The sequence below is a fragment of the Phalangium opilio genome, unplaced genomic scaffold (genome assembly GCF_054372755.1).
Source record: "Phalangium opilio isolate 3A_F unplaced genomic scaffold, DU_Popi_V2 ptg000003l_1, whole genome shotgun sequence".
Taxonomy (NCBI): domain Eukaryota; kingdom Metazoa; phylum Arthropoda; class Arachnida; order Opiliones; family Phalangiidae; genus Phalangium; species Phalangium opilio.
In genome coordinates this window covers 9,178,458-9,191,179 of record NW_028324145.1, presented here as the reverse complement: position 1 = coordinate 9,191,179, position 12,722 = coordinate 9,178,458, and the positions used below count along the sequence as shown (strand labels likewise).

Below are 12,722 nucleotides of genomic sequence, written 5' to 3'. Positions count from 1 at the left end.
GCTCTTGCTCCAAACGAGACAGAATGCTCCGTTAGAGCACAAGGAAGAGAAGGTATAGAAATAGTACGAAAGATAGATAATAGGTAAAAACAGAGCGGCGCGAGAAACTTTTAGGGTTTATTCTTTTCTTTTTCCAATTGGAAAGAAGGAAGGCGAAAGCTGAGAGCTCGCCAGCCGCGTGTGGAGTAGAATGGAGCAGCAGCAACTTTGGGAGCCAACGCTCCAATGCGGCAACTCCTTTTGGCCTCTCCAGTACCAAGACGCGCTACACAGTGACGCCGCGCGTTAACTTCCAATCCCTGGCATACCTCTCTCTCTCTCCCTTCTCTTTCTCCTAAAAAGCTTCCTCCTCACCCAACATCCTATTCTCTCTCTCTCTCTCTCTCTCTCTCTCTCTCTCCTACCCTGACACTATCCTTATTCCAGTTGCGCGCGTTCATACTCGCTCTTTTCCCAAACCCGAGAGAGAGAGAACGAGTGAGAGAGAGAGAAAGGGATAATTCCTAAAGATTACAGGGAAGAATTCAAGAGGGATAAACATAATAATCTTGATCTCAAATCATCGTCCAAATAAGTTTCTAAAATTACGTTTTAGAGCCCTGAGAAATCACAGTTCAAGATTGAAAACAGAAAATAGACTTCAAAAGGTTTTCGGTTTTCCAAAGGTTTCAGGGAAGAAGTAGGGAATAGATAGTTGTATGGCGTTTCGTTCATTCAGACAAAATCAATTGCATTTTTCTTTATTATTCTCTGATATTTGTTGCACCTGACTTGAACAATTTATTTGGGACTTTCAAAGATTTCTATTGGGGTTTGACTTTAGATAGTGTGTGGACAAGTGTTGCCAGAGTAATTTGAGAGTGCAATTCCCCCAAATTAGAAAAAAAAATACTGACTTTCAAGGGCCAAGAGCGACTTGGCCTATCAAGGTTTTCTCGATTTTTGCGCAATAGTTTTTCATCCAAATTATTTCAAATTTCCTTTTTTCAAAAGTCTATTAGAAGTAGTTTAAACCGTGGTTTTTCACGTTGCAACTAATTTTACCAGCTGACCATATTTAAATTTAAGGTAAATACAAAGCCAATTAAGTTCAAAGTTCAACTTGACGCTGCCGACGCTAACGCTACTACAGTCAACTACGCGAGAAAATTAATAACTTGAATAACATATCTGTGAATTTCACGCATAACGATACTTCCTTAAACTATAAAGAACCTTGAAATTCTCTCTAAATCCAAGCAACTTCCGGAATAAAACAAAAAAATGTACAAGCAAAATCGCTTCCTATTTTATCAGTTTAAAAGCGTCAATAGACGACGTTAATATTATACTTTTACAGAATAATTTAGCAGGATGGTCCCTTGACACAATTTCCTATCCACGATTAGTTGCATGGGAGTGAAGGGGAGGAATTGCTTACGTATTGATTGTTGCGGGAAAAGCAAACCGCGTTAAGATCAGAGTGCCTGCTAGTGGAATTCGATAGTGTCAAGTCAACTTAAACAGGAAGGAGGGAAGACGCTTTTTTATCTAAATACAATAATTCGGCATTTTTAGAGGCGTTAAATGTCCGCATTTTTGACCGGTAAATAGGGGTGACAAAAGAAATGGTTCTATTATACATTATGTTATGTTGAACACTACCTGCACTTCAATTGATTTACCTCTAGAATCTAAGGTGAAGCATGAACACTCAATAAGAGTGTTTAAAAGCGCGTGCAAGGGGCAAACGTCGAAATTAAACGCCACTATCACTTTGAATGATAACAACATTGACCTATAGTATCACAAGTTTATAAGATATGTTCCATAAGTATGACACTACCTATACTTTGTAATGCTTGAGTCTTACTGAGAGGTAGTTCAAGAACGACAAGCGAGACTTGACTACACTGACACTCGGTTTTGTAGTCTGTATTAAGCCTTTGACATGCAGCGCCTCACCAGGGGTCGCTTTACGAGAATCTATGTGACCCACGTCACTTCATGACAAGCTCCATTTTGTAACCAGTGACAAACTTATGGAACATATCTTATGATAGTATGTGTAGCAGCGATGGGTCTTTCGCGATTAATCAGGGAAGTACTTGAAGTGGGTATGGGATACGGGGTAGTCAGTCGGTACCGAAGGTGCTTCCAAACTGACAAGCCCCTTCTTCACTAGTACCTTGTCGCCGAGACACTTGGCTTACAACAGTGTGCCATACTCCTAACATTCCCTACACAGTTAACTTCATATATTTACGATGCCTACTCCAGCAGTTATTCGTGATTATTATCATGTATAACCAATTATAATTATTTCAACATGCCTTGGGTGTTATAAAGCCAGACATTGCGCAAAGTTTAACCCCATTCAATGGTACCATACAGTACCCAAAACCAACCCCTTACTGAGTTAGGATGTGACAGCAGCTTTGTAACTTGAAATAAGAATATATGCCTCATATATTTATTCTCGACTTTAGGATCGGGTCGCTGAGATAATAATGGTTCATTAATGTTAATCAATCTCAATTAAAAGGGGTGAGAACGAAAGCTAAGGCCTAACTTTGAGCAAAAAAAAAAAAAAAAAGAGAAAGAAAAGGTGTATTAGTCAAACCCGAAACTTAACCAGGCAAAGGAAATATCCATTTATAGAGTCATCAATCAGAGACGAGCGCGAAAACCACTCGTTAACCGCTTCAGGGTGGGCCACCGAGGGTTCTTTTATTCCTAAAAGCTCAAATACCTCCACAGAAACTATATTTTTAACGCTCTGTTACTTAATGACTTGTAGAATGCATTAAACCTACTTTTAAATCAAACCTAAACCTCAAAACTTAAAAGCATGCATGCACTTCTCTAGATTAAAAGATGTTCCAATCTGCGGAATTGTCCCGAAATTTCTCAGAAGCAAACCTTTAAATTCAGTTTCTAGTTTCAACAGACTGTACTAGGCTGATTTACTTAGCCAATTAGAAGAGAGGTTTCTCATTAACTTAGATAAACAACTAAATCCAGCCTGATACCATTGAGATCAATGCAAATTTGCTACTGTTAACCTTAGGGCGATAATAGCTTAAGCGCCCCCCCCACCCTCCCTTGTTTATTATCGAAATAAATTTAAGTGTATACAACACCTCATTAACATAACGCACTGTGAGAATATTAACACTATGAAATCTAAAAAATATATGACCGTAAAATAAACCAAAGTGGTGCTGATGAGCTAAGGCTTACAGAGATGGATGGGCATTTCATGGATGGAATGATGGAAAAAGGGGGGAAACTTTGTTGGCCAAGGCTTAACGTTACTAAATGTTTTCCTTAATTTAGTACTTACTTGAGATATCATTTTCCACGAGTTTACGATGAAAATTCCTCCAAACATCGACATTATTATAATTTTAATTTAAAACGAAACTGTACCGTACTTTGAGGAACGCTGTCCACATCTTTCTTTCCAAGGGCATTCAGGACACAAAAATGTGGGAAAATGCGCTTTGAAATAGCAGAGACAATAAAGATCGAGTAATGAAGTACCACCCATAGAAGTCAGTTCAGTTCAATTTCTACCTCGTGGTGAGCTATTTAAACTAAAATTCCTTTTATATATGAAAAAAATCTAAGAGTAAGAACTAAATTTTTTCGTAATTTAATAAAACGAAACAACAAAATTACTAAAAATTTGTATTATTTTTTCTTCACAATAATTAGCACAAATTTCAAGCCAGGCTCAATTTCATTTTTTTTTTGTCATTTCTTAAAACAAAAACTTTACATTAAAATGTTTTAGAATGAAAAATTCATTTCTTTTCTACTTTCTTCAAAGCACGTAACGCTCTCTTTGCGGCCGTGCATTTGGCAATCCTTTTATTGCGTCCAACTCCAACAAACTGTCCCTTTCCGACCACTTCAACCCTAATCCTTACTTTGCCAGCTAAGGTCATTTCGGCTCGGCTAAAAGGTGAAGTTCAAAGGTTATTGTTACGCGAAGACCAGCGTTTCTTGAATCTACACTAAAAAGGGGGAAAGTAACATACTCGAATCTAGCAGTTTGTGGATAACTTTCTAGTAACTCTCTAATAGGCGATTTTGGAACATGTGTACTGAAATATTCTGTAAAATAAAATGTAGAAAGAAAATTGAACATTTGTTTTCATTTTGAACCTGCCAGTCATAAATGAACTTACCAATTTCGGGTTTCATCATTCTAAAATAAACTTCCCAAACTGTATCTAAGGACATGCCACTATCAAGGTAAATAGCCCCAGCGACAGATTCAAAAATATCACCGAGGGCTTTAGGTACTTCGACTTCCTCCGCTTCTTCGCATTCCTCTTCTTCTAAATAATACTCCTACAACACCACCGATTCATGTTTAACCCGTGGATTTTTACAAGTCCAGGGCCGGCCGCGACTTACCTCAAAATGTACCAATCCTGGACTGGTTCTTTTCATATCTACAAACCTGCTAATAACCGCGAAGAGCCCGGGTGAAATGGCTTTAAAATACTTGTGAAAGTCGTACTTTACAGCGAGAGAAGCGAAAAAAGTATTATTGACTAAAGCGGATCTTAAATCCGTCAAAACTCCGGGATAATGTTGTTGAGGATCTTCGTAAAGATGTCTGGTAATAAGATAATCTAAGACAGCGTCTCCTAGAAACTCTAAACGTTGATAGCAATCGGTCAGTCTATTGTAATGATAGGAGGCGTGCGAGAAAGCATGTAAAAGGTAAGCTCGATCTTTGAACTTGTATCCAATTTTGGCTTCAAAGTTTTCGAAGCCAGAGAGTTGATGCTCCAATTTGATTTCCGCATCTGGAATGTGCTTTAAAAGAGGAGAACGGGGAGGTTGAAGGTATCCAAATCGGTTGGCTAGTATTTTATCTTCGTCCGATAATGTTAAGCCTTCCTTCAGTTTCTGTTTGGTTTTATCGGGTAAGACCTTGAGGCCCATCCAGGACATGAAGAGTAAAGCGCCTCTCGGACCGCAGGACACCAAATAAGCTCCAATTAGAGCTTCTACGCAATCAGCTATACTTTTGTCTGGGATACTTTGCTGCGTCAATAAGTTGTATCGAATATAAGGAGCGCTATTTTCGTCTTCCGTGATTAAATCGGACTCAAAGTCCAGCGACTCCAACATGGGTTTACCCAAAGTCTTTTCCTCCATGATGGCCTTTCTTATCGTGTCTTCATCCATGCTTCTCAAATCCTTCATGTTTCCAATGTTCCAATGTCCCATCGGTAACCCCGAATCAATTAGGGCTTGCTCTAGTCCTCTTGGTACAGTGAAACCAGGCGGTAACCAATTATCATTCGGGTCAAACTTTGAAGCGATCATTAATTGTCCAAGGCCGCATTTTTTACCCAATCTGTACAAGTTTAAGTTGCTAATTTGTTTGCTGCGAAGGTAGGATAGTTTTCCTTCGTGGATGTCGGTGTAAGAGCAATACAGGTAAGCCGTAATGGCGTACTTTAAGAAAGAGTCACCGACAGTTTCTAACCTTTCTAAATTAATGCCGTCATTGGCATTTGACATGGTAAAAGCTTGAAGGACTATACTAGGACTAGGACCTGGATTAGATGATAAGGAAGGTTGATCATCAAAATGAACGCGAAATATTCCACTATCTTCATTATCTTTTTGAATTAAACTATTGGAAGATATACTTTCTCTGTCTGGTAAGAGTTCACCAAACGCGGGCGCGGCTGATGGTACCGTCGACACTGTTTCTTGGGATGAATTACTCTTTAAAGTACTTGACTCCGATATTTCACTCGCCGTTTCGTCATTATCTGTTTGAAAATTTTCAACCGGTTCCGGCGCTCTTGGCCTCGACTTTTCGATAATTGTTACAGATTTTCCCACCATCTTGCAAGAGCTATCATCGGGCTTTGGAAGTCCGACAAAGTTCTCGTCGTATTCATCACTCTCGAATAAGTTCTCACTGTAAACCGATAACCAATCGGATTCGAACGATTCCTTGACGGATACGGTTTTCTTGGAGGCGTTGGCGTTAGTGGTGCGAACATCGTTTTCATCTTGTTCATTATTAATTTCTTCGTTCATAGTGAAGGATTGATCGCGTCCATCGGGTTTAGGAGAGTCAGGAGCGAATGTAGAATCCATTTCGTCGAAATCTTCCAAATCTTCGTCATCGTCGTAATCGCTATCCCATATGTCATCGTCTCTTCCGGAAGCTAAATCCATGGATAATCCTTGGATATTGAAGGCACTCGGCGCTGATATATAACTCAAACCGGGAAGGTTCAACCTAAAGGCGTTACTTTCATCGATCTCCGTGTCCCATTCGGAATCCCAACCCGTTCCCTCAAAGTTACTCGGAGAACCGTATCGAATTCGAATCTCCGTTCCATCTACCTCGTTTTTATCCGGTGGTGGAGGTGCTCCCCACGTTTTAAATTCGTTTAAGTTTAGAACTTTCCCACCCAGGGCCTCTTGGAAATTGATATTAGCAACTTCGTCGTCCAAGAGTGTATCATCAATATCAAACTCATTTTCCGTTTTATGGATATGTGGGTCAAAAGTGTCAATTTCGAAGTCGACGGATGACGTGGCGTTAGTGGCGTCCTTCGACGAAGAAGTCCAAGAACTATCAAACTTGAACCCGGTTGGTTCTGTAGTGGGATCCGAGGATGGTTTGCGTTTGATTCTATTCGGGTGTGACGCGGCTCTCTTCTTTTCTTTGAAGTCTCTTTCGTCTTTGGCCGCCTGTTGAGCTTTTTCCAACACTTCCGCCAAAGTCCAACCAAAATCCAGCGGTTGCCATTTGAAATCCAAGGAAAGTTGGTAGTTTCCAACGCCTATTTCTCGAGCCACGGTAACTCGCAGTTGCTCGGCGAGTAACAACGAATTTATTCTGTACAAGATGCAAGGTAAGCAAACGGCTTTCCTCCAAAGAGAAGCCGGGAACGGATGAATGATACATAATTCCGGAATCAAAATTTGTTTCTGTTGCAAGTTCTCGCGTTTGGCTTTTTTCGTGTGTTCGCTGCTAACTGGTAAAGTCATTCCTTTACGATTAACGTAACGCGGCGTTAGTAAGTTTAATCTGGCTGATGTGTGATCGACATCGAGAAGGGGTTGATTTGGACTCATAATCGTGATATTATACTTTTCTTGATAGTAATCCTTAAAAGTATCGTAGCCAAAATCGGGAAAATCGCTAAGAGGCGTTAAATCGCTGCATATCTCAGCCACGTAAAAGAACTGAGGTTTATCTAGATTGCGGTACCAAGGCATGACTACGGCGTCGGCGTAATCTTCAACATTGAATTTAAAATTTGTACGCTCTTCCTTGGGAATCTTGCGCGACTCCAGTTTCTTGCTTTTGCATATTAGGGAGACAAAATCCCAATCTATGGACCATTCTTGACTATTGTCAAACGTGTTTAAGGGCACCAAGTAAAAGGAATTATCGCCGTCTTTTTCCTTAAAAATCATGGGATATTTTTCTAAACACAAAACGTCTTTGAACGCGTATCTATGAAATTCAATCAACTGCGCAACTTGTTCATCATCAACGCTAATATCATCGGCGATACGTTCAAGATCAACCGTGACTTCCCCAGACCTCGTAAAAACCGGGAAAGTACAAATCTAGAGAATAGGTTAGATTGAAGTAATGAACGGGTTTTATTTTACAATACAACCAAAACCTGGGTGTTCACGTACCGGAGGAACTGGTTTTGTGGTTAAAATCCCAAAACCTCTCGCGGTTTCGGCGGGGTTGTATATTTTACGTCCCCTCGTGTTTTGTTCTTCGGGAATTGGGCATGTTAATACCATAGAGAATCGATAGAGAAGGCATTTAAGATTTGAAGATGGGCTGGGACCTTTCAAGGGTTCCGCTACCATCTTATAATAATATTGGCGTCTTTTTGTGGTTCCCGGTCTAGGAGCACCTTGAGGTACTTGTTCTATATCGGAAGTTTCTAACATATCTTCTTCGAATTTAACCGCCTCTTTCCCAACTGGTAATAAGTTATCGTCTAATTCGCCAATTTTATGAAGTAATTCGCAAACGTCTAAAGCCGCGGCCATTTTAGCCAAAGATTGACTGGGCATTGGGTCACCCTAGAAATAACCTTTTCAGTTTGAGTAATGGTTCCCAAGTCCGCCAAACTTACCTTAACGGCTTTCTTTAACGGAGAATTTATAGGCAATAATATTGTGCAAACGAAAAGAGACCCGCTTTCGCCTTCCTGGATGGACACGCTCCATTTGGGGGTCAAACGAGTGAAGGTGTCACTGGGAAGTTTGCAACAATATCTATTAACTAAGGCAATAGCCGTGGACATGGAGACTTTCGCTCCGCCTTCGGAAGCTACGTAAGGCGCTTTCAAGGCATTAGCCTTTTCCTCGGAAATATCATCACCAACTGAATCATTACTCGGACTCTTACGAGTTAGAATCTAAGGTAGAGTAACACGCTTTAAAAAATCGCGGATGGATGCATTTTGGCTTCGTCTAGCAAAACTTACACTCTCAATTTGACGATAATTGGAAAGAGTTTCGATAAATTTGTCATTTCCTTTTTGAATAAAGATGTAGTATTTCGATTCGGGGGCTCGGGCCCGAGATTTCGAGTGGATATAAGAGTGAAAATTATCCGGTAGATCGAACCTAACGATCAAATTGCATTTTGGCACGTTCATGCCCTCTTCCAAGACGGAAGTCGAAAAGAGAATGTTATATTCCCTGCAACAAAATCTTCGAAGGGTATCTTCCTGATGTTGGAAAGATACGTAACTCAATCGATTCTTCGAGGAATTCTGGTTTTTCTGACCCACGACGAAATTGGGTCTGACGAACTTAAATTCGGGATCATTCTTGGCTATTTCGTTAAACCACAAGTTCATGGTGTACGCGGCAACTTTTTGTTTGACAAAAACTACGGCGCATAAGGCTTTCGCGTCAGCGGCTGCCATAGCTTCCGTCACGTAAGGACGTCTACGACCAAATGCCATCATTTTAGAGGGTGCGTTACTAGGTTTGGCACTATCACAGCCTAATTTTGTCGAACTCTCGAGAACGGGTTCAATATTCTTTTCATCATTCTCTTGGGAAGATGGTTTATCGCCGTTTGTCAAATTTTCCGGAACTTTCACATCCTTTTTAACCTCTTCTACGTCATCTTCTTCATCGGGTTTGTAAGGTTTCAAAATATCCAAAAGTCGTTTTAGCTTCGGAGCAGCGGTTTCAATCAAAGTCAACTCCGCTGATTCTTTTAGAAAAATACTAACAACCTTTTCCAAGACAGTTCTAGCGACTAAAATCATTTGTAGATGAATTTCAGAATGGCAAAACACTTCCAAAATGCGACTAATTTCGACCATGAAGACTTTGGCCGCTTTATGGGCGCACCACGGTCCTAGCGTTAGTAGGACGTAGGAAACTTCTAATAAGTATCTAATGGGTTGCGTAGTAGGATGGGGGAGTTCCGAGTTATCGTCAAAATCCAGGATTAAATCGTCAAAGAAAATTAAGGCTTCTTCCAAGCAGAGTTCCATTTGAACAAAGCAAGGTGTTGTCGAATTGAATTTTTCATATTTAACAATGGCTTCAAGCGGTTTAGTCGCGTATTGGTTGAAAGACACCAAGTCACTGGCGGTTTCTATTCTACTGGCTAAAGTTTTTTGAAGTTTTTCGATTTCAATTTTGAGATCTTTAGGTTTACTATAAGCCGTTAATAAGGAGGGACACAATCCGAGTATTCTCGGTTGAAGGGATTTTTCGTTACTAAGGTAATGCCTCATAATTTCTTGGTAGGCGTGTTTTCCCAAAGCTTTTTGACAATCTTCCATCACCAAAAGGTTAATTCGATTCAAATGAATTATCTTTGTACTAATAATGTCAAGAAATAGATCCGGAGTCATGACCAGAATTTGATACGACTCTATGGCTTCTTCCCATTCTTCTTTATTCCAAAAATCTGCCCCCATTGAACTATAAAACTGGCCTACTTTCAGGTCAGTATGGTCTTCCAAAATTTTCTTCTTTTGTTTAACCAGGTTAGCTATAGTTTGAATAATTTTTCCCCATAGATAAAATTAGTAAACTTTCCTTACCTTGTGGGCTAAAAATATGTCTTAGTTTTGAAAATCCAACTTTTTTATAATTCACACTTTTTTTTTAAATTATTTTGACTTAAATTATTATATTAATGTCATTTAAATTGTGTATAATTATTATTGGCATTAACTGTCTAAATTATAGTGGCAATTTTTCGGAATTTTAACACTTTTAATTAACACATTATTCTTCAAATCCAATTTCAATTGAAACCGGGTTTTAAGCGTAAGTATCATAATCAAAAATAAATTTTCTCTCTAAGCAGTCAGAATACTCAGAAATTAATTATCTTTACCAAAATGATATTATTCACGAACACACTTTGTATAAATAATAAAACGAATCGCTTTATATGTATCAAGTTTTAACATGGATTTATATAAAATAATATTAAAAGCACTGCGGGAATAAGTCAAACTTATTTTTATCATGTTACTTATGCTGCGCTATAAATAGACCATTTCGACGTAAAAATGGGGTAGACAACACTCAGTATGGGGCCCACGCCCCACTAAGGGGGTTAACATATTGCTATCTCTGCGCACTCTCATGATAAAAAAGACTACAGCGCAGGCGCCAAAAAGCGAGGTGGAAGGCAAAGTTTTACCGTCGTGTCTCCCCCTCTTAGTTACATGGAAATGGTCTATTATTTTTGGGGAACTTTCATGCTACTACCAACTGAAGTCTAATTTTCATCACGGACTTTAAGTTGATGAGATTTTACCTTATCTTTGAAGGGTTTATGACTAACTTCAGACATTTAAGGACACTACTATTACACTTTGATGACCCTGCCAATACCAAGAACCTACATACGACCTGAGAACATTCTAAAATAGAACAGGGCTGCTGGGTTTTTACTTCACTATTCCTCGTTTTCTAAACTTCCTTCAGATCACCATCATATTACCAAGCTTATATTGACCCACAGCAAAAAGTGTGAGCTTATAAAAAGTAAGCCTTGGTGACACCCAGCAAAAAGTGTGAGCTTATAAAACGTAAGCCTTGGTGACTTTTATTACATGTTCTCAAGCCTTATATGAGTTCTTGCTTATAGCGAGTACACATCCATGAACAACTCATTTAAAACAAAAGCTGATTTTATGTTAATGAGATTTTAGCTTAGTTTTGAAGGCCTTATGACAGACTTCAGAAAGTTCAGAACTAATATCAAAACACTACTACTACTACTACACTTTGATGACACTACCAATCCCAAGAACCTAAATATGACCTGAGAACATTATAAAATAGAACAGGCCTCAGGGCCTTATACTAAGGGTTTTTACTTCAATATTCCCAGTTTTCTAAACACCACCATATTACCAAGCTTATTTTGACCCACTACAAAAAGTATGAGCTTATAAAAAGTAAACTTAGGTAGCTGTTATTATATGTTCTCAACTCATATATGGGTTCTTTCTTACATGAACTATTTGCGTATAAACTTTTTAGTTTTTTGATTAAATATGATAAAAACATCTCAGGATTAAAGTTTTAAACCATTTAGGTAATTACAAATCTTGATAAAATATATTTTACATTTTGTCAACTTGCAAATATGCAAAAACATGCTTAGAAAAAAAATTAAGCTTACCATTTAATGCCAGGAATACCGTTTTCTTTGCATCCTTAATCGGCTGTTCTCTTGTTTGACTAGAAAGCTCGCGAATCAGCATGACAGCTATGAAAGTCTTCCCAATTCCCTTTCCCATACAAACAACCACATTTCTTTCTTTGGAGGAATCAAGAAGTTCCACCTAAAAATTAAATAAAATTAAGGATTAAATCAAACGTTAAACAAAGGCAGTTCATATGAAATCTATGGAATCAAGATTTAATTATTAATTACCTGATATTCTCTAGGTGTAAAGGTTTTAGTATGAACATAATCTAAGAATGTTCGTCTAACTCTTGCTGGAGGAGCAGCTGGAGGAGTTGATATGGGACCATTCGTATTTTGCAAAGCCATGATCACCTGTGAGGATAATAAAAGCAAATAAATAACTGGAAACTACAATTATCGGTAAGTTTTACTCTTGGTTTAAGCTCTGTTAATATTGACAAGTTGCCTACCTTAGAAACTAGACTTTAAAACTAAAAGGTTTATCGCTAAGCCTTGGTCAAAAAAAACAAAGTCTCACTAAACGTCGATTATCCACAAAGAATATGAATTTACTTCATATAATTTTGTTTTTTAACTTAACAGAAACAAAATATGGCGAGCAGAGATGCATTATTTTAATTAAATCCCGTATTGTAACAAAAATAAACTCTCTGATTAACGTGCTTCAAGTGGCTGATACTTGGGAAGCACATCAGAGTGCGTTCATAACTTACCACACTTAACCAGTCTCTTCATATTACACACGAAACCGGATGTCAACGGTTTAAACCGGTAGAGGTATCTGAACGAACTTATTACAGAAAGCTAGCCTAAGCAAAAAATGTATGAACTTTTGGCGCGAAAATTCAAAAAAAAAACCTCGTATTTATCTATCTCGGCCTTTGATATTTATTTCATAATTATTAAATCCGTATTATAACAAAAATAAACACAAATTATTACTCTCTGATTAGCGTGCGTGCTTCAAGTGGATGATACTAGGGAAGCACATCAAAGTGCGTTCATAGCT

General features: G+C 38.6%; 1 protein-coding gene across 1 annotated transcript; it reads right to left on the bottom strand.

Annotated features, from left to right (window-relative positions):
• Window positions 1-3,655: 3,655 nt before the first annotated feature.
• Window positions 3,656-12,419, bottom strand: Dcr-1 (Endoribonuclease Dcr-1). Its single transcript, XM_089840344.1, has 10 exons — window positions 12,163-12,419; window positions 11,939-12,064; window positions 11,684-11,846; window positions 8,496-10,030; window positions 8,142-8,426; window positions 7,687-8,088; window positions 4,408-7,611; window positions 4,176-4,341; window positions 4,026-4,101; window positions 3,656-3,942 (listed from the first exon to the last, which is right to left on the bottom strand). The coding sequence occupies exons 2-10, from the start codon at window positions 12,056-12,058 to the stop codon at window positions 3,789-3,791; spliced, it is 6,105 nt and encodes a 2,034-aa protein (XP_089696470.1). The 5' UTR covers window positions 12,059-12,064; window positions 12,163-12,419; the 3' UTR covers window positions 3,656-3,788.
• Window positions 12,420-12,722: the final 303 nt, after the last annotated feature.

Bases quoted from the DNA above. Each gene is read 5' to 3' on its own strand.
- Dcr-1 (XM_089840344.1), bottom strand. From the start codon at position 12,058: ATGGCTTTGCAAAATACGAATGGTCCCATATCAACTCCTCCAGCTGCT. The intron at 8,427-8,495 runs GTAAGTTTTGCT...ACTCTACCTTAG, and splicing joins ATTATCGTCAAATTGAGAGT to ATTCTAACTCGTAAGAGTCC. The intron at 7,612-7,686 runs GTACGTGAACAC...CCTATTCTCTAG, and splicing joins CCACAAAACCAGTTCCTCCG to ATTTGTACTTTCCCGGTTTT.